At 40.9% G+C, this 22780-nt stretch overlaps 1 protein-coding gene and 1 long non-coding RNA gene across 2 annotated transcripts in view; one reads left to right on the top strand and one right to left on the bottom strand.

Annotated features, from left to right (window-relative positions):
* The window catches only part of LOC127377845 (uncharacterized), an 88426-nt gene that overhangs the window by 37268 nt on the left and 28378 nt on the right, over positions 1-22780 (bottom strand). The window lies entirely within an intron of this gene.
* Positions 796-22129, top strand: tm9sf4 (transmembrane 9 superfamily protein member 4). The gene is made up of 18 exons (XM_051426026.1): positions 796-850; positions 5953-6063; positions 7151-7250; positions 7405-7561; positions 7742-7886; positions 8371-8494; positions 9150-9268; positions 11991-12102; positions 13215-13285; positions 13449-13581; positions 13928-14009; positions 14120-14195; positions 14391-14474; positions 16935-17110; positions 17238-17301; positions 17506-17625; positions 17913-18002; positions 18761-22129. The coding sequence occupies exons 1-18, from the start codon at positions 833-835 to the stop codon at positions 18908-18910; spliced, it is 1932 nt and encodes a 643-aa protein (XP_051281986.1). The 5' UTR covers positions 796-832; the 3' UTR covers positions 18911-22129.

Here is a 22780-nt window from a genome sequence, read left to right as displayed (position 1 = left end):
CTATACAAAAAAAAAATGAAGAAACATCTCAAAATATTGACTTAGTGTCTCATTATAATGATTTATATAATCTTTGTTTTTCCTGTCACATTAGCAAGATGGGATTCCACAGTGAGCTCTGACCCATTTCAGTCACTGGTTCTCAACCTTTTAGAGTCCCCCCCCAGAATAATCAGGTTGGTGTAAGCTTAATTTGACGCCCTATCTCGCAACTCCTTTGAGGTTGAGAACCACTGCTCTATGGCAAGGTTGATCATTGTCAAAACTAGCACAGCCTTTTAGCAGTGTCCCAGTCACTACAATCATGCTGTCCCATAAAAACAACAAATTGTACATCATATTCATGTTTCCAGAGAATATTCGTTAGTGAAATATATTTATTGTTATTGTTCTCACATCAGTTATTGCAGGATCAACTTCCTGTCTGACACTTGCTCCACCTACCTACGTAATGTCATACCACAGCTAGGGCAAAGTAGCAAGCAAATAAAGTTTTCATTCTAACCAAGCAAGAAAATGAACCCCGTATAATATCGCCAAACTCAACCATATGTCCCGATCACCCTTAATTCACCCTAGATATGGCTTTTATTTATGAAGCTGGAGGCAAATCTCAATGATTTATGTAGCCTAAGATAGTTAACAAACAAGTAATTCACAATATTTATTAAAATAAACAACGGACTATTTATTTGCAGTAGCAGCAGTGGAGGGCAGCAGTTATTCGGCTGTTAAGCAGCACTACATTAATGGGTGTGTCAAATAAAAAGAGAAATTAATGAATCCAAAAACCACGGTACTTCCGCGACGTCACTAATGACACGTATTCAAAATGGCGGCCGCGGCTATGGTAAGTGGAAGAGCGAACTCTTTTTCTTCAAACTACACATCGCTCATACTCTCTTCCCGAACTAACACAGACAGGGTGCTGTTACAGTGGCAGGGTAGAGCTCTACCTGGACCGACACACAGCATCGAACGTCCCCTCGGAGCGGACTCACTGGAGTTCGCTGCTCTTTTAGCGTCGCTTTGGCTAACTGCTTGCTATAGTTAGCTAGCTTTCGGTACCTAGCTTGACTGTCAGTGAGCGGTGGCTTACAAAAATGATTTTTACAGTTTTTCTCGTATCTGAAACTGTGTCGACGGAGCCTCAATAGTCACGTACTCTGTTGTTAAACTGTCATTTGCTGTACAGCCGGGAGAAATAAGCTAGCCGAACTTTGGCTGAACGTTAGCTTGTAGCAGCCTGGTCCGGCAGCGACAGTTTGAGCTTGTTGTCGGTGTAACGTTAGTTAACAGTGCTGAAAGATATCAAGATGACAGCAGCAGATCAGCTACAAAAAAAACCAACAATGTGAACTAAGACTGTCTATGTTGTTCAGCTGTGTTGGTAGTGTATCATAACTTAAATGAGAGTAGAAGCCAGAAGCCATTCTTGCTAACTTCCTCCTGTACTCACAGTACCGATAAAATGCATGTGCTCCCATTGGACTCATTGTATCTTAAAGCTGCAGTAGGTCATTGTTATAAAAAGAACTTTCTGTCATTATTGCTGAAACTTTCACTATATCCTGACATTAGAACACGAGACAGATAATCTGTGAAAAACAAAGGTTCCTCCTAATGGGATTTGTAAGAATCCACCAGGCCTGAATGAAAACAACCAATCAGAGCTGAAAAAATATTTTCATAAAAATTACTTACTGCAGCTTCAAAGACCCAATAATTACAGTAAGTCAAAAAGTAAACCATACCAATCAGAGACACCCACGGCAGAAACTACAGCCGTAATTGACACTATTAGGTCAGGCAGGTCTGTATCAGCTTTGCATATCAGGACACTCCAGTTTTCCCCCAGCATTCATCCTCACACAACTGTGTAAGCTCTGTCAAGTTGCATGAGGAATGTGACAGAACAGCAATTCCGTAGTCTGTGAGGTGCAGCGGAGTTCAGGCATGAGGAGTGAAATGTCATAGGAATATTGGGGCTAGTCCCAGATTTTGGTGTAACACCTGTTCTGCCACAAATTTGGGTGGCTGTGGCTTGGTAGAAGGGGTCAAAGTTCAATACCTAGTAGTTTTTTGTTCTCCACATGTAGGAAAACCTGTTTGTTTGGTACACAGAGCCCAAGCAATGTCTTATAGAATAGTGTTATTTAGGGATGCTCGATATTGGCTTTTCTGCCGATATCCGATATTCCGATATTGTCCAACTCTCAGTTTCCGATACCGATATCACCCGATACCGATATATGCAGGCTTTTTACACCAAAACTGTTAGATAACAACATTACATATCTCCTATTGTGGAATGAACACATTATGCCTAACTTTATTGTGATTTTATCTTTCCAAATGTAAACACTGTCTGTGCAAAATAAGAGAACAACTTCAACTTTCACTGTATTAATACTGAAGAGAGCGCTAACACTAATCACTAGCTACGTGCTAACCGCTAGCTTTGGTTAATGTGTTTGTGTTAATATTAAAATCATTCAGCTTTAAATTGTTTGCTTGTTAGCCACGGTTAGCAACCAACCAGTCTAGCGTGTAGTTGTTGTTGTTACGTCATCTAGCGCGCGCCGGTAAACGTCCCATGCTGCGTTCATGCAGGCTCGGAAATGCTGAAGCCTACAGAACAAACATCGGTTATAAAAACCCGATACTGATAATTCCCGATATTACATTTTTTAGTGAATATCGGCATCCCGACATCCCTAGTGTTATTCTAATATTATTATTATTTACATTTATTTTTTCACCATATCGTGCAGCCTTTCTCCAGTCTAAGTGTCCTTGAGTAAGACACTGAACCCCAAGTTTCTCCCCATAGCCAGGCCAGTGCCTTTTATGGTAGGTAGCTGCCATTGGTGTGTGTGAAATGGTGAATGACAGATACACTGTAAAGTGATTTGGATCAAAGCGCTGTATTTATGCAGTCTATTTACGTGAGAAAGATTTCTCACTAAAATAAGTTCTGGTTGATGAGTCAGATGTATGCCACATGCACAATTCACTGCGGTGCGTATTTAGGCATGGTTTGATAGATCTACATATTTTCTTGCACAAGTAGATGTGAGGTTTGTGAGTGCGTAGGGTTTTAGGATGCGTTTTATAAATGAGGCCTCTGGTCATTACTGTTAAGCTATTTTTCTGTCACTATGGCTTTATGTTTGGGATCATTGTCCTACAGGGAAAAAACATCTTAAATAATCTCTCTAATAAATCAGTTCTCATGCTGAATGTAGCCACTTTCTCAGAAGGCATGTGGAGAACTTTGCCCCCCTGCCCCCTCCCCCGCCCTCTGGCAAACACTAGCGTAGATGTCATGTGAGGTTTTTGTCTTTGGCTGTGTGCCATGATGCTGCTGAATCACCTGGGAAACAGTTGTATGCACAGCTTCGGAACCGTGTAGCTCCTTCAGTGTCCTCAGGCCACAGGGTCCTGAATGAACTGCCATAAAACTGCATCGTGCATAATTTGACTGTAAATATTCAGCTTTAAATGTTGAGCCTTTCTGAACCTTTTGAGCTTCATATTTTCCCAGGATATTTGGGATACTGCATCTTTCACACACATCATCTTGCAAAAACGCATACCTTTATCTTTGTAAACCTGGCCCTACACTGTTACTCCAAGTTATTTACTGGTCAACTAGCCAGTGACCCCAATTGATTTTTTTTTTTTTAATGAATTAACCTGAATGTGGTGCTTGCCAGGTGTTCATTTTGGAGTGTCTATCTTCACAGATTTCTTTTCACAGGTCTGCTCCAGGTAGATTTCCAGCTGTGCATTAATTTAAAAAATAAATAGTAACATATTTCTCCATTGATTGTTGCTTTGCTAGCCTTGGATTTGTTCAGGATGTTACTTTGACTGGGGTGATGTAGTTCTTTTCAGGGTTCCCATGTGTCCTGGAAACATGGACAACCTAGAAATTTGAAGACTAGTTTTCCAGTCATGGAAACAGCTGAAAATTGATTAAAATGACAAAATATCCTGGAAATAATCTATGATCTCCTGGAAAATATTGAATCTGATTAATTGAAAATTATGAATCAGGGTCTGAATTTTGTGTGAAACTCGACTGTTAGAAGTGTAATCTGCGCAGTATGACACTACAGAGCGTTTTCTGGAGACACAAGTCCAAAGGAAAAATCCTCTTGTTAATAAATACACGCACAGCAATGTTAATTGTACATGCAACATACACTTTCTACTTCTGAGGAATGAATTTTATGTAAAATAAAATAAATTCTACTTAATTTGAACTTACTTATGGGCTCTGACGAAAATCATTATGTTACAAATGTGGAAGAATCTAATTTAAAGCGGAGTGTCTCATAAACGTTGGCCACCTACCTGTTATGAACCTGAGAATACTGAATGCTGAATAATAGACCTACCGATAAATGATATGACTGTTGGTGAGTAACTGCTCTCCTATATTGTCATTTAAAAAATCATGGAGAATATCCTGGAAATGATTTCTTAAAAATAGTGGAAATACTTATTGACTTCAATAGATCCCCTCCATCACTGTACTAATATATTACTATGACATAATCCATTTTGCTAGGCAGAGTACACCCCAATATGTAAAAGCCCTGATTATGTTTCTGGGTAAACTTGGCTATTTCAGGGCTCCGGACTAACTTTTTGTATTGGTTGTACTGGTGCTCCTAACTTTTTTTTTTTAGGTGCACAAAATGTAGGTGCGCCCAAATTTTTCATTGCGTCGCCTTTAACGCCGTAAGGTCACCTTTTTATCGCTCTCCATAACTTTCATATAATGTGAAGGATTTTTAAACAAGAATAAGGTGTAAATAAATGCTTGTCTTTATTTGAATTATATATAAAAAGAAAAATAAAGTGTTTAAAGTGCTTCACTGAGCTGAAATTGAACATTTCAAACTCAAACATTTCAAGTAAAATAATTATTGATGATAATAATAATAATGATTACTACTACCTGCCGCTGAAATGCAGCTGGGAGAGGGGCCATTTTCTCTACACACACTTGTGTGTTTTTAGACATGTTATGTTTTTTTAAAGTTTCGATACGAAACGTTGTTGACCCGCTCACGATGCACTATTTCCGTCCATATTCTGACCGTACCCCTGACAGTACACGCAGTGCATTGCGTTACGTCCTTTGTTGTTCCTCAGCCAGGGAAATTGTTTCAGCCAGTCCTGTCTGAAGGAATATATTTTGACCTTTTTAATTTGGTCTCGGAGCCGGGCTCTATCCCAGACTCGGTTGTCTCCTCTTCTGGTTCCGAGTCTGATGCTGTCGCCGAAGGACCGGGGCTCGGCAATTTTAAACACACACAACTTAGCGCGGTGAACAGGACCACAGCCAATCAGAGGCAAAGACCCGCCCGAGCTCTGTCTCTTATTGGTTTAGAACACGATATGATCCTACCATGAGTGTGTGAGTTCGGTCACAGGAGAACAGAGAGATGATGCGCTTGCGAAATGAATTTATGTTTTCACCTGGGCAGCGTCAGGTGCACCAGTGCGACACAAATTATTAGTCGCACTCTTAAACATTTTGGTCGCATGTTTTTTTTGGAGCCCTGTTGAAGTGCTTTGGTTCAGTGTTGGAGGAGGGCCAGGCGTCCTTTACTGCCACACTTTATAATCCATTTTGATGTCAGTGTGAAAAAGCTTTGACATGTTTGAGTAACATCATGAAAGAGAATTGTTAAGAAGTAGTCTCAAGTTTGTTCTGCCTGAAGGCATTTCTTGCAAGAGATATGTGAGCACACAGCAACCGTCCTTCTGTCTCTTATAACCTGAAGCTCAGCACAGTCTGCAGCTCTGTCACTAATTCCCAGTGTTTGTAATTTGTCTTTTGTGGCTTAATGTGGCATGGTGAAATTAGATCAGATCTCATGATATACCTGTTCCATACTGTTTGTGGTGTAAGATATTTGGCCTGTGTTGCAGGAGACATGGTGGGCCTTGCTGCTGTTGTCCTTATTGCCTGTGGTCTGGCCCTTCTATGTTCCTGGCGTCGCTCCCCGGGACTTCCATGAGGGTGATACAGTAGACATTAAGGTAAGACAGAAATTCATTAGATCCTGTGTAAATTTAAAAAACTATGATGAAAAATGTACATCAACAACCTTTTATCCCCAATAAGTAAGACACCTGACGTCCAAACACCCAACTTTATGCATTATAATAGCACAGTTGTCAGGACTGAACCTCTCCCAGGGCGCCCCCGTAGCTCACCTTGTGGAGAGTGTGCATGTACAGAGGCTGAGACCTTACCGCTGCGACCCCTTGCTGCAGGTCACTGTACTGCTACTACTATCTAATATCTGCAATAAAGGCCCAAAAAATCATCTTTTAAAAACCAAAGTCTGGGCGTCTCCAAGGGGCTTTTCTGCTGCTGGGAGCAGAGGGAGCTGTCCAGAGCGCTCTCTGCAAATATCTAGGCTTAACAAACAGATTAACTGTTCCAAAAGTGTTCTTCACTGTTGAACAGCAGAAAAACAAGTAACCCTCCTTTACTTCTCACTCACACACATACAAACACTGCACACACAAACAATGTATCCTGCACATTATAGGGAATTATAACAAAATGTGTAGGTCCATACAGTCTTTGTTTAGCCTACTGTTTGGTTGCACAGTATAGAAAATGGAGTTCACAGTTCCTGGATATATTCTGTTTTGACTTGCTTCGAGCACTGATCAGTGTAAAAGCATTTGTCTGCATGCACTGCATCACTCTGTATTTGAGACAGAGTGAAAGAGGGGCAGAAAAGGTGGACTATTGAATGTGATGTTTCTGTACGTTTTTAATAACTTACTCTGAACATTGCTTTACCACTTGACCTGCCCATGCCCTTAATATTTTCTAGTAAGTGAACCTGCCCAGCCTGCAGGTCCTACACATTGTGGGTCGAGCTACGCATCAATTCACAAGTGTAAAGATAGTGAAATGTTGCTGTATGAATTTCAACACTTGATACTCTCCCCTGTGGTTCCAGTTTCTGACAGTTCCCATGATCAGCTGATGTATTTACTAGTAGTTTGAATTCAGGTTAAAATCAGTTAAAAATGTCTGTCATTCAAAACCAAGTTGTTGTGAGTGTAGTTTTGCATATCGCAGTCAGTCAGATCATTTGTTTTTCAGGCAGTGAAGCTGACCAGCTCCCGTACCCAGCTTCCTTATGAATACTACTCCCTGCCTTTCTGTAAGCCCGAATCTGTTTTCTACAAGGGAGAGAACCTGGGTAAGTGCAATGCTGCTGAGTTTGTCTGAATTTATTTGATTTCATCCAATTTCAAGAAAAGCAATGCTATCTTACAATTAGCTTTTTTTAAAATACACATTTAATTTTTCAGTCTGTTTTTATGTTAACTTTATTTTATTGTTCTTCTTTGTAGGTGAGGTGTTACGTGGCGACCGCATTGTGAATACCCGCTACAATGTTGAGATGAACAAGGACAAGAAATGCGAGACAGTGTGTGACAAGAAAAAGCTCAGTGTAGAAGAAAGCAAGCTGGTTGCTGAGCGAGTCCAGGAGGAGTATTACGTTCACCTGTGAGCAGCCCTTCCTTACTGTTTTGCCAAAGATACATTTTACAGTTGTTACCAGCTGTAGTCTAAAGAAAAAAAACCAGTTGGAAGATAACTTGTCTTTGTCTATTCATTAACCCCTCTTGCATTTAGATTTTTTTGAATGTTCAAAATGCAAAATGAACACCTCGCCTTGTCTCTCAGTATTGCAGACAACCTGCCAGTTGCCACCAGGTTAGAGTTTTACCCCAACAGAGAGGCAGGAGGGGAGGAGGAGCAGAAGAAGGACGTGGTGAAAGATATCCAGTTTGAACATGGCTACAGACTGGGCTTTGTCGACAGCAACAAGGTACATGTTGTAAATGTCTGTCCTGAAGCAAGGTGGTTTAGTTATATAATACTATTTTGCACTTTCTCTTTTCATTATTTTGCCTTTAGTGATCAGCTTTTTATGAGAGATGGAACACTACATTTTCTACTAAAAACTGAAAGATTTTTTGTGTCTGTCATGTTTTTTGTGTACCAGTCAGGTTTTTGGCAATATTTGAATCAAAATCTGATGAAAGTTATAGGGCTGTTATCTTTATGTTGCCAGTTAAAACAGCACCCACACCTGAGATCTGATTTTATTAAATATTACTGAAAGAGTTTTTCAGCCATGAAACAATGAGTGCACGTAACCAGCACAACAGGATGCACCAGCAGTACTAGAAATAAGTCCTTTTTGGATGATATGCACATTAATATTTAAGGAGGACTAAAATGAAAAGTCTGATTGTATTTTTGAAGGGGGCTAATTCCTGTCATGCCCTTTCTCTTTTTTTCCCTCACAGTTTTATCTGCACAACCATCTGTCCTTCATCCTGTACTTCCACAGGGAGAAGCTGGAGGAGGGGGACGTTCACAACTACAGGGTGGTGCGATTTGAGGTCATACCCCAGAGTGTTAAAGTAGATGGTAGGTGTCAACACACTAGCTTTAGGTTGTGAATTGTTTCTGGTCTATGGTGATTAAAAGTGTTATTTGTAAAAGCAAGGAGGACACAGGGGATTAAAGTTTTCCATCGGTACGACAGATTTCTGTCAACTAGGGCAAATAACCCCGGCCCCTCAGCCTAGCGAGCTGAGTTGAACCGTTATTCAGATTTATTTATTCAGGCTGGTTACCGGATTGGCCACTGCGTGCATCGGGTTGCCTTTCTCCAAAAATGTATTCTGTTTGAGAACTTCTCCGCTGCAGGTCGCTCCTCCTGCAACACACCACCCCCATTCAAAATGAATGGGAAGGATCTGATTTGGTCTGAATCCGCCCTTAGCGATTTAGCTACTTATTCAGAGATGTTCTATTCATTCCCATGCATGCTGTACAGCTCTTCTCCTTCTCTCCCTCCTGAGCAGAAACTCACTCTCACTCTTTCTCTCCAGGTCTAGAATTAAGATGTTCCTATAGCTTGTAAATAAAATTTGAAATGGTTTGTTTGATCTTCTCCATCCCTTTTTAGAAAATATTCAACGTCCGTGTAGTGAGTTGATGATTATTTGGCTAAAGATTTCTCTGTCTACCTTTACCAGGAAAATCAAAAATTCTTGTAATACTCTGTATTTATTGTCAGATCTAAAGGCTGGGGAAAAAGGGACTTGCACGCTGCCTGAGGCTAGTGGCTCTGCCCCCCAGGAGATTGATCCGACCAAGGAGAACGAGGTCCTCTTTACCTACTCTGTCCGCTGGGAGGTCAGTGACTTGAAACATCTTGTAACCGGGAATCAGACTACTCTGTGACCCTGAATGTATTCCTAAAACCACCCAAATCAATGTATTTAATTATGCATTAGTCATCATCATCATCATCATCATCTTCATCCGCTTATCCGGGGTCGAGTCGCGGGGGTAGCTGGTCCAGCGGAGGACCCCAAGCTTCCCTTTCTCTGGCCACATCGGCCAACTCTGACTGGGGGATCCCGAGGCGTTCCCAGGCCAATGTGGAGATATAATCTCTCTACCTGGTCCTTGGTCTGCCCCGTGGCCTCCTCCCAGTTGGACATGCCAGGAACACCTCCCTTGGTTTTTTTCTCTCTCTGTCCTTCTGTCGTTACCGCTGCTTTCTCTCTCTCAATTTTCAGTTCCATTCAATTCAAATGGCTTTATTGGCATGACGTAACACTGTACATATTACCAAAGCAAGTGTTTGGAATTAAAAATAATAATAATAACAATAAGGGACAACAATATTTACAATAAATTAATTACAGTGGGTACGGAAAGTATTCAGACCCCTTTAAATTTTTCACTCTTTGTTTCATTGCAGCCATTTGCTAAAATCAAAAAAGTTCATTTTATTTCTCATTAATGTACACTCAGCACCCCATCTTGACAGAAAAAAAACAATGTAGAAATTTTTGCAAATTTATTAAAAAAGAAAAACTGAAATATCACATGGTCATAAGTATTCAGACCCTTTGCTCAGTATTGAGTAGAAGCACCCTTTTGAGCTACTACAGCCATGAGTCTTCTTGGGAATGATGCAACAAGTTTTCTCTGCCATTCTTCCTTGCAGATCCTCTCCAGTTCTGTCAGGTTGGATGGTGAACGTTGGTGGACAGCCATTTTCAGATCTCTCCAGAGATGCTCAATTGGGTTTAGGTCAGGGCTCTGGCTGGGCCAGTCAAGAATGGTCACAGAGTTGTTCCGAAGCCACTCCTTTGTTATTTTAGCTGTGTGCTTAGGGTTATTGTCTTGTTGGAAGGTGAACCTTCGGCCCAGTCTGAGGTCCTGAGCACTCTGGAAGAGGTTTTCTTCCAGGATATCTCTGTACTTGGCCGCATTCATCTTTCCTTCAATTGCAACCAGTCGTCCTGTCCCTGCAGCTGAAAAACATCCCCATAGCCTGATGCTGCCACCACCATGTTTCACTGTTGGGATTGTATTGGGCAGGTGATGAGCAGTGCCTGGTTTTCTCCACACATACTGCTTAGAATTAACGCCAAAAAGTTCAATCTTGGTCTCATCAGACCAGAGAATCTTATTTCTCATAGTCTGGGAGTCCTTCATGTGTTTTTTGGCAAACTCTATGCGGGCTTTCATATGTCTTGCACTGAGGAGAGGCTTCCGTCGGGCCACTCTGCCATAAAGCCCCGACTGGTGCAGGGCTGCAGTGATAGTTGACTTTGTGGAACTTTCTCCCATCTCCCTACTGCATCTCTGGAGCTCAGCCACAGTGATCTTTGGGTTCTTCTTTACCTCTCTCACCAAGGCTCTTCTCCCACGATTGCTCAGTTTGGCTGGACGGCCAGGTCTAGGAAGAGTTCTGGTCGTCCCAAACTTCTTCCATTTAAGGATTATGGAGGCCACTGTGCTCTTAGGAACCTTGAGTGCTGCAGAAATTCTTTTGTAACCTTGGCCAGATCTGTGCCTTGCCACAATTCTGTCTCCGAGCTCCTTGGGCAGTTCCTTCGACCTCATGATTCTCATTTGCTCTGACATGCACTGTGAGCTGTAAGGTCTTATATAGACAGGTGTGTGCCTTTCCTAATCAAGTCCAATCAGTTTAATTAAACACAGTTAGACTCCAATGAAGGAGCAGGACCATCTCAAGGAGGATCAGAAGAAATGGACAGCATGTGAGTTAAATATGAGTGTCACAGCAAAGGGTCTGAATACTTATGACCATGTGATATTTCAGTTTTTCTTTTTTAATAAATTTGCAAAAATTTCTACATTTCTGTTTTTTTCTGTCAAGATGGGGTGCTGAGTGTACATTAATGAGAAATAAAATGAACTTTTTTGATTTTAGCAAATGGCTGCAATGAAACAAAGAGTGAAAAATTTAAAGGGGTCTGAATACTTTCCGTACCCACTGTATAATCTATACTGTTGGTAATACTGTAACTATGACCGACTCAATCACAATCAATCAATCAATCTCAGTCAATACGTAATAAATTACAATTTCTCTCTGTCTGTCTCTCTCTCTCTCTCTCTCTCTCTCTCTCTCTCTCTCTCTCTCTCTCTCTCTCTCTAACCCCAACTGGTCGAGACAGACGACCACCCACCTAGAGTCGAAGGATCTGTCCTAGGTTTCTGCCTTTTAACAGGCAGTTTTTCCTTGCCCCCGTCGCCAAGGTCTTGCTCATGGTGGTACTGTTGGGTCTCTGTAATTAATGTTTTAAAGAGTTCGGTCTAGACCTGCTCTATTTGAAAAGTGTCCTGAGATAACTTCTGTTATGAATTGGTGCTATACAAATCAAACTGAATTGAATTAATTAATTTCTATCCATGTGATCATATCAGAGCTGGCTCTATTTGATTCCCTTTGGAGGGTTTGTTCCTTTTTAAAAATGGAGTGCTACAAGGTCAGATGATAAAATCCAGCAGTTTCAGTTCTCTAGGATATGGGATTAAACAAAACCAGATAAAAGTAGGAAGGACTGCTGAGTCTCTAGTCTCTTCTGTGCAGGAGAGTGAGGTGAAGTGGGCGTCTCGATGGGACACGTATCTGACCATGAGCGATGTCCAGATTCACTGGTTCTCCATTGTCAACTCCGTGGTGGTCGTCTTCTTCCTGTCTGGTATGTCTAGTTTTTGACATCCTGCTCAGCTCAACTTTCATTTGTTAAAGATCCCCTGCAGACATGTTTTAACATGTTTATATTTAAAAAGCTTCAGTTTGAATGATAATTTGTATCTATATCGCAAAAAAGTACCTTGTTAAAATCTTTTAATTACTTTACTCATTCTCCTTCATTAAAAATCCACAATCTATAAATATTTTTTTGACCTGCTGGACACAAGATGTCTCCTACTTCACTGTAAAGTCCATTCTCAGTGGATGGGCACTGGTGGCTTCAAGTTTCTACATCACACTGTACAAGTTACATACTGGACCAGGACTGATCCAAACTATTTGTGATGTCACAAATCCTGCTGGTAGGCCCCGCCCCGTAGAATCTGATTTTCAATGAGCACAGAGAAACTTTCCTCTTTCAGCAGATGAATGTGAAAACATCCTTCTAGAGTCAAACTCTGCAGAGACAGCATTCAAACAGCACACTGTAGGAACAAGAAGATTTCTGACCATATTTGCCGCAATAAAGTACTGTGATTCATTCCCATGGTAAAAATCAAATAAGTGAACACACAGCGTTGCCCTTGTGCTTTGGTTACACTTCTCTGGAAACTTTTGAAGCTTGTGAATGTAAATCTATAAAAGGTCCAGTGTGTAACATTTCGGAGGATCTATTGTCAGAAATGGAATGTAATATTCATAGCTGTTTTCATAAGTTTATAATCACCTAAAATTAGTAGCGTAGTAGGTTTTTGTTACCTTAGAATGAGCTGTTTATCTACAGAGGTGACTTCTAAAAAGTCTGCTATTTAAACCACAATGTTTCCACAGTAGCCCGGAACTGACAAACAAAACACTGGCTCTGGACTGAGGCGTTTGTGTTTTTTGCATGGTTTGTGGCCAATGTAGTTTTTCCTACATTTTTTGTATACGTCTGCAACTTCACCCCTAGATGTCACTAAATCCTACACACTAGTCCTTTAAATCTGTTACATTTTGTCACACAGATATACATAAAACAATAAATCTATAGTTGGATTGCAGCATGTGAAATGCAGAGATTCTGTCTTTCTCGCTGACTAACATTCTTCTCGTTCCCTGCCCTTTCTCTCTCAGGTATTCTGAGTATGATCATTATCAGGACCTTGAGAAAGGACATTGCTAACTACAACAGAGAAGATGACATAGTAAGAAAACCATCACCTGTTTGCTTAGTTTCAGAAAGTCTCTGTGGAAAGAAATAATGTCTTTGAGCATCTGTATAGGTCAGATTGATTTTATTTTAGTGTAAGTGAAACTTACACTAAGTATATTCCAGGCAATTGACCACATTTTCTACTCCCTAACCAGGAGGACACCATGGAGGAGTCAGGGTGGAAGAATGTCCACGGTGACGTCTTCAGGCCGCCTCAGTATCCCATGATCCTCAGCTCTCTGCTGGGCTCAGGGATCCAGCTCTTTTGCATGATCCTCATTGTCATCTGTGAGTTTTTTTAATTTTTTTTTTTATCATCAATCATTGATCTATTTATTTAGCCAGGCAACCAGAGGAGACTCCAAGGATTCACTGGCCCAGCCAACAAATCAGACATAACATGTTAATTAGAAATCTTTAAAGGTGCTGACAGGTAACCTCCTACAGTATAGACATGAGAGTGGTATCAATCGTCTCATTTCACTTTCATAAGGGATTCCTAAAATTAAGTTACTGTGGAACTTACTTAAACTTATGTAAAACAATGCATGATTATCAATATAATCTAAGAAAGGTTCTAAGTGTGTGTGTGTGTGTGTGTGTGTGTGTGTGTGTCTCTCTCTCTCTCTCTCAGTTGTTGCCATGTTGGGCATGTTGTCTCCATCCAGTAGAGGAGCTTTGATGACCACAGCTTGCTTCCTCTTCATGTTCATGGGGTAAGAGCCATATTCATCTCTGATCCTCATGAAGAGTCCCAGAAAATGGAGCCTGTTTTCATATGCATTTCTGTCTCACTGCTTTTTTCCTGTGGATGTTTCTTCTCTAGTGTGTTTGGTGGCTACTTTGCTGGCAGACTGTACCGCACACTGAAGGGCCATCGGTGGAGGAAGGGAGCATTTTGTGTAAGTCTGTAATAAGTTAAATCCTCAGTGTGAAAAGAATTGCCTCTCATCACTCCTGAGTTGGTATATTTGCTTAGCAGTGTTCTGCATGGCACATGGCAGTGTTAGCCACTTTTTATGTGTAATTGAAGTGCTTCTTACCCTGCTGTTGTTGTGACAGAGGCTTAGGGTTTGTTTGTTTTGTCTCCCCTGTAGACAGCAACTTTGTACCCTGCTGTGGTTTTTGGAATCTGCTTCATTCTCAACTGTTTCATCTGGGGAGAACATTCCTCTGGGGCGGTAAGTATTATGATTCAGATAAACATCATATAGAATGTATGCATCCATAGAATACAAGGAAATAGAAAGCTAGAAGGCTAATTACTTTATTGTACTGTGACGTTTATATTAAAGTCATAGCAGATCACTTTAATACTTTGTTTAAAGGAAATATTTACCCCAAATCACTGTTGACATGTTAAAATCAAATTATGTGACTTTAGAGAGAAAACATAAGAAACATATTCCTCTTACAAATGAGAAGTTAAAGCTGCAGTAGGTAATATTTATAAAAATACCTTTTTGTTATATTTGCTGAAACTTTCACTATATCCTGACAGTAGAACATGAGACAGAGAATCTGTGAAGCAATCAGGTTCCTCTGGTTCCTCCTAGTGCTCCTAATGGTATTTGCAAGAATCCACCGGGCCTAAATGAAACCAATACAACCAATCAGAGAGCTAATTGTTAAATATGAACGCTGGGAACAAAACTCAGCAATCGATCTTCAAGCTTGCAACCCAAAGTGTCTTTCTATCTTTCTTTGCTCTTATTGGCTGTTTTTGGGAACTGTTTGTATCAGATTATCTGTCTCATGTACTACTGTCAGGATACAGTAAAAATTTCAGCGAATATTACAAAAAGTTATTTTTATAGAAATGACCTACTCCAGCTTTAAATTCAACACCAGAACACATTTCAATACAATCAGCTTTTTGCTGCTGCAGCATCACTTGATCTGATTTGACCAGCAGCTTATGGTGACTAATAAGACTTGATGTGCTGAAAGAGAGTTTTCTGACTACTGCCACACTATGTTTCAGCATATCACAGACTAACCTTTCAGTGGCTTTATCACAAAAGTAAATTTAGGAAGTAAACACCATATTTATTTTTATCTGTGACATGCTAAATGTAGTGTACAGTAAAACAAACAAAGAAAAGTGGCTCAAAAGGTAGAGTGGATCGTCCACTAATCAGAAGGTTGTGAAGGTTGAAGGTTCTGTGTTATCGGCATGTGAATGGGGTGAATGTGAAATGTAGTTTTAAAGCGCTTTGAGTGGTTGGAAGACAAGAAAGGTGCTATATAAGTACAGTCCATTTACCATTTAAAACACTGCACAATCACAACTTTAAGTATGTTTTTCTATAGTACTTGTATACTTTTAACTTAGTAGGTTGTAGAATGCAGAACTTTTAGTACTTCTGCTTAAATAATGACCTGAATACTTCCTCCACACCTGGGGCCTCATGTACTAAGACTTGCGTGGATTTCCTACTAGAATGTGGCGTACACTGAAAGAGTGAAAGTTCCGTACACACCAAAAAATTGTATGAAGACGTGCGTACGCAGAATCCCACGCACATTTTCTTTGTACATCGCAATCAACATGAAATTGAGCGCACATGCACGAGCACAACGCTCCACCATGTCCCCTCCCTCAAATACACCGATTTGAATATGCTAATTAGTATAAATAGGCCTAGATAGTGCTGTCCTTAGGAAAATGGCAAAAGCCAGGAAAAAAATAAATGTGTGAATTGGAGGTGCTGCTGACGGAGGTAGAGGCCAAAAAAAATGTATTTTGCGTGGCACAGGCAGTAAACTCGTTAGGGTCGGAGAACCGCACCGCAGCAGACTTGAAATAGAAGTGGTCAGATATGAAGACATATCTGCCCATCGCCAGAGCCTTCAGGCCACAGGTGGTGGAGTCCCTGTATTACGGTAGACTGATATACTGTACTGCTGTATTGTGAAAGGGTTACGGTACGTACAAGACGTGACGTCACCACGCTCCCAGTGAGCGCTAGTTGTTGTTGTGTGTGAGCCATGCTGATGAGACGGCGGCACATCGGTCCGCACTTCATTGTTAACTGTTACATAAATATGCCAAGAGGCTAAAGATAATTCGAGTGTGTTCTACTTCCTCCACACGCAGTAGAGGACTGCTCGCTGCAGTAAATAACCCCTTAACACAAATAATCTGCAAATGATTTAAAATTGTGTAGCCTAATAGCTAGATTGATTGTAAATAATAACGCTTTCGCATGCAGTGGAACTGTCCCGAGAGCAATTGTTAATTTCGGCTATGCAATTTCAATGCATTGCCTGTGAGTGTCGCCAACTGACAATTGACATAAGCAAAACATATGTACGTATGCCAGCAATGAAGCTGCCGTGGAGGACCACACATTCTCACGTTCATTTCACTTTTAGTACATCCGAACGTGAACGTGAAAAATGGCGTATGCACGAATTTTGTGCGTACGCAACGTTAGTACATGAGGCCCCTGGTTAGCACACACTGCACCTGTGCAGTTAGGCTGCAGTTAGGCTGAAAAGACAACACACAGTAACAATTATACAGCAACCTGAGCCAATCTGCACAGTTACATACTTTACACACTTTAAACAAGAAAAAAACATTTAAAAATGTCCAAAAATCTTTACATAATTATTGTAACCATTAACCACTTCAGGTCCCCTTCACCACAATGCTGGCCCTGCTGTGTATGTGGTTCGGTATCTCCATGCCCTTGGTCTACCTGGGCTACTACTTTGGCTTCCGCAAACAGCCGTATGATAACCCAGTACGCACCAACCAGATCCCTCGGCAGGTCCCAGAGCAGCGTTGGTACATGAACAAGTTTGTAGGGTGAGTGTTTAACCGACGTAGAAATCTGCTCCTTTATCTCTGGCCAGTTACAGGGATGGGTGATGGCTACAGGATAACATTTGAATTATTGAGTTGAGACATGTTTTCTTGCATTTCTTTCAACTAGAATCTTGATGGCTGGAATCCTGCCATTCGGTGCTATGTTCATCGAGCTCTTCTTCATTTTCAGCGTGAGTACAACTGTGTTGCTGCACTGTGATCAGTTCAACAGACAGATCATCTCTGACCTCAGACAGAATTTCCTCAAATTGTTCATTAGTTACATTCAGAGGATGAGTAACTGTGTGTGTGTGTGTGTGTGTGTGTGTGTGTGTGTGTGTGTGTGTGTGTGTGTGTGTGTGTGTGTGTGTGTGTGTGTGTGTGTGTGTGTACAGGCAATCTGGGAGAATCAGTTCTATTACCTCTTTGGCTTCCTGTTTCTGGTCTTCATCATCTTGGTGGTCTCCTGCTCTCAGATCAGCATTGTAATGGTTTATTTCCAACTCTGTGCAGAGGTAAGTCCATTAAGGATAGGTGTGACTACAGTTCAGTAAACTGTAATTTACAGAACAATAAAAAAACAAAAAAGCAATAGTTACAACTTATAAACATTTATAGACAACCTAATATGAAAGAAGTTGCAGTTCATTGATGTTGGGACCACATTTAACAAATGCTTGTGGAACCAACAGTGTGTGTGAGCCAACATTATGCAGCAGTAAACAACCCTGTTGCTCCTACCTGAACCTCATCTGTACACACACCCCTGTGCTGGGTATTCTCTGTATCTCCTCACTGTCAGGACTACCGATGGTGGTGGAGGACTTTCCTGGTGTCAGGAGGCTCAGCGTTCTACGTCCTCATTTACGCAGTCTTCTACTTCATCAACAAGGTAAAGGCCCGGAGGCTCTATCAGACATTTCAGATGTCCACAACTTTGATTCACTGCAGTAGAAAACATCACTGTTAACAGGCAGAATGTGTGTCATATAATGATTAGTGAGGGATAATGCCCTTCAAGGTTTCCATTATCGTCTCCATGTCATCGATTAATTCCTGATAATGGACACCTCGAAGGGCATTATTCCACTTATACCATGATCACTTGTCAAAGACAAAAAATGACATTAATATTTTAATATTATTTTAATAATATTTTAAAGTTTTTTACGAGCAATAACTCCCTCCCCAGGTCCTTTCTAATACCTGGAAGAATCATTACCATCCCATAAAGTTCTAATGCATTAACGTTGTTCACCACTCCAGTACATAGGATGAACCACAGATACGACTTGGCAACAGGTGATATTTCTAGTTCCCTCTGCTCAGAGAGAGCAAAACAAGCACAGTAACAATCAGACCGACTGTCTTTTATTCACGCCAACTGTCACACCATTATGCTGACAGTTTGATAAAGCCAGCTGTGTAATGTACTTCATAACTGAAGAGGGCTGCACTAAAGAACAAAAAGTCGGAAGATCTCAGCCCTCTGCTGCTTTGATTTTTGTCCATTTTTAAAAGAATCTGCCTCTTACAAGTTTGTTACCAACCAGGCTTTGGTGGTATGTAAGTACCTTAAGTAGAAATCCACAGAGCTGGGAAATGGCCAGCATGTTGAAATGGATTTTACTTCTCTTTCTTTGTCTCCAGCTGGACATTGTGGAGTTCATCCCCTCTCTCCTGTACTTCGGCTACACAGCGCTGATGGTCCTGTCCTTCTGGCTGCTAACGGGCACGATCGGCTTCTACGCAGCCTACATGTTCATCAGGAAAATCTACGCTGCGGTCAAGATCGACTGAGTCGTCACTGACGCTGCTGTTCTTGTTGGGTTTTTTTGTTTGTTTGTTTTTGTCACATTCTGTTTTTTTAATGTATATATTTTTTATTCTTTATGTCCAACAAGCACTGACTTGTGTGTCGAGGGAATGGAGAGGGGGTGTTTTTTCGGCGCAACAGCCCCACCCACTGGCCTCATGGGGGAAGAACAGCAAGGTGGCAGAGCTAAACCAGTTGTTTCTCTCTCTCCCCCTCTCTCCCCCCTCCGCTTCTATCCCGCCCCCCACCACCCCCTCCTTATTCCAGGACAGAGACCCAGAGGGAATTCTCCTCTGATGGGACAGTTAATGTCCTCTGCTGTTTCACCTTGCACACAACACAGTGGGCCAAAGCTTGTCAAATGATGGTTTCTGCACACTGTCTTTTCATTTGTGTTAGTCTAACTTATGCAGGTTTTTATTTTTGTCGTCACAGGATGTTTCTCTGACCTAATTTCTTTCAGTCATCTTCTGGGAAGCTACTTTCATCTGATTTCCATACATAAATTCTGTCTTTCCATTGTCTCCGTTTCCAAATGTCACTTTGGTATCATTTGGGAGACTTTGGAGATCAGGGAAGGATTGGGGAGTCTTAACTGTGGTTATGGTGTTAGCTTTGTTGTGTCCAACTGATATGGATGGAAATTATGCTGGGAAGTTCTACAATGTAACAGAAGAAAGGATAAATTAAATGTTCTATTATTTTTTACTTCAGTTTCCATGTCCTGGTGTGACCATGTTAACCACAACTATAATCAAAATATTAGCTTCTCCTTCCAAAACAATGGGTCTCTTATTAATGTCAAACATATTGGTCCATTTGCTCTAAATGATACAGAACAGCTCTGAATGGGACTATGAACCCGATGCCCTAAAGCAGCGGACTGTTGGGTGGAGCTGCTGAAGTTGGAGAAAAGGAAAAGCTACGGGCAACGCAGAAATGACAAGGAGGAGCAACCTTTTGTATTTGGAAGACTAAAATACAAATGTGTGTTTGTTGCTTTCCAGTAGAAACTTACAAAAAAAAGTACAGGTTTTTCTGCTCATTAACCACGCCGTCAGTGTAGCCTTAGCAGTGCCGGACGCCTGCTGAACTATGCAGTAATGGAAGGAAAGAGCAAAAATGCTCAAGGACCATTTTTGTTGAGAAATAACGCCTCATTTCTTTGAGTCTGAATCTAATGTATGATACATTTTTTGTGTATAATATGAAAAATCTTTTGAAAGCCAGCGAGATCGCCTCTGTGTGCTTCTGTCAGCAGTGGCAGAGCAGTGAAATGTAATCCACAGTGATGTTATTAGAGCTGTACAGTCGATGTTCTTGTGTAGACTGATGCCCATATTCATGTTTTTTCCTTTTCCAAAGCTGCAAATCTGTGGTTGTGTTTCATGAGATTTTTCCACTATAATCTTTAAGTTGCTTTTCGAACATGGGTGGAACCTGATTAAAACTTTTGCTTGACAAGCAACTCAAGCTAAGGGCTTCCCACAGACAAATAATGTATTTTACTGTAGCTAAATTACACAATATATATATCAATCAAATGACACCATAGTCATGACATTAAAGGAATAGTTTGATAGTGTGTGAAATACACTTAGTTAGCTTGAAGCTGCAGTAGGTAACTTATAAAAATAACTTTTTGTCATATTTACTGATACTTTCACTATATCCTGACTGTAGTACATGAGACATCATCTGTGAAAAATAGAAAGACACTTTGGGTTGGTGGCTTAAAGATAGTTGATTGTTGTTGAGTCTCATTCTCAGTGTCTATTTGAATGCCTGGGAATGAGACAATTAACTATCTTTGTCTGGCGCTGATTGGTTATTTTCGTTCAGGCCCGGTGGATTCTTAAATTGCCATTAGGAGCACCTGATTTTTTTCACAGATTCTGTCTCATATACTACTGTTAAGATACAGTGAAAGTTTCAGCAAATATAACAAAAGGTTATATTTATAAAAACTAAATACTGCAGCTTTAATACAGAGACAGAAAATGGCTAGCCTCGAGCTCTCCAAAGGTAACAACATTTTTCCACTGTTTAGCTCAGTTAACCAGCGGCTGGAGATAGCTTCATATTTAGCATACACTTTAGTCTACAAGGAAGCAATTTAGTGTACTAACCAAAATGACAAACTATTCCTTTAAAGACAACATGAGCAGATCGATATCATTCTAACCCTGTTATGTATCTCCAGCACAGAACTGTTATCATTCTCTGCTGTCCTGTGACAGAAAGCACTGACAAACACTGACGCATGATTACAACATAGTCAGTGGTGAATGTTAGGAGAATATTCTCAAGGAGACTGAACTCCAACAAGCAGCACAGACCTGAAAATCTGCTCCTGAATAAATCTTTAAAAATGAGACCCATACAGCATGCAGGGCACTCCCGAGCCCTTCAGGTAAATATTGGAGTTGTGTTAATCAGGGTCTTGGTTACCATCAGACTAATTTTAGAAGTTCTTCACATGATTAGTTTGTAGTGGTTGGCCGATTTTTCAGTGTGGGGCCATGCAGAGGAGGGACAGGTGCCTATAATAGATCAACCCTGATTCTGGTAAACCAGATGAATGAGTGAGTGAATCATCCCCCTGCACCCTTTCCTTCCTACATTGTAATCAAGCCAAGCAAACACTTGTTAAGCTATAAATGAGCTAGTTGAAGAGAGCCAGCCAGATTACTGAAGTGAACCCTGCCACTTGCTATGGGACGTGACTGCTCATCCCGGAGGTTGCCTCCATTCAAATGAGTGTACTCTTGTATTGACCATCACTATTTCACTTATTTCCACTCAGATACCATCTCTCTACTCTCCCCTCTGTATCATGTCAAAGAGTTCCTGAGCTCCGACACTTGGCTGCTGTCTTATATAAAGACAGACAGATGCTCCTCTCCTGCTGTCGGAGATTTTTTACAGATAGACTTTTAAGAGGCCCGAGTCATGCAAGTGTATGTATGATCCAGGGGTTTACAATGTACATAAAAGAGAACTGCTTTGTATTTGTTGCGTTTTGCTGTTTGTGGCGCTCTCTGTAATGATCCTCTCATCGTTTTAGCCAAAAGCATGATGCTCATGATGACTGTCAAAGGAACTTGTTTCTGTTACTTTTCTCTTTGTTTCTTTTCCAGAATGTCCAGTTACAAAATGTACAAAAGCAAAACAATAAAGTGATGACAAGTTGAATATGAAAATCAGCTTCCACTATGTTTTTGAAAGATTCTTAAAGGTCCAGTGTGTAACATTTGGTTTATTGTCAGAAATGTAATATAATATTCATAGGTATGTTTTCATTAGTGTATAATCACCTGAATTTAAGATTTGTTATGGTTTTGTTACCTTAGAATGATACGTTTTTATCTACAGGCACTGCGGGTCACCTTTTATGGAGGCCACTATGTGGAACCGCCATGGATGTGGACTTCAAAACAGTATGTAACACATTAAATCATATTTTAACGGTGAACAAGTCCATGTTAAACTTACTCTTTGTTCTTCTGTGTGGTTTGGAGGGAAAAGAGGGAAATCAGACCTGAAGGGTGGAGCTTAATAATCTTGGGGGAGTGGTTTAGAGAGGAGTGGCAGTGATGCAGGTGGGGAGGAGACTTGCGATTTAACAGCCGCCCCTTTAAATGGTACATTTGAATTTGATAAACAAATCACAAGTTAGTCCTTCGGATCAGGTTCAACTGATGAAAGGGTGACCAACCTGGCCACTGGTCTAATAAACCTCTTCTTTTTAGTGGTGACCTCCACAGTTTGGGTCCTCCCATCTTGACTGGGTAACAAGCGTGACACTTTTCCTACAGGCCATAGACCTCTAGGCAATTGGGCGTCCAGTATTA

This window comes from Dicentrarchus labrax, unplaced genomic scaffold (assembly GCF_905237075.1).
Source record: "Dicentrarchus labrax unplaced genomic scaffold, dlabrax2021, whole genome shotgun sequence".
Taxonomy (NCBI): Eukaryota; Metazoa; Chordata; class Actinopteri; family Moronidae; genus Dicentrarchus; species Dicentrarchus labrax.
This window is presented reverse-complemented; position numbering and strand designations above follow the sequence as displayed.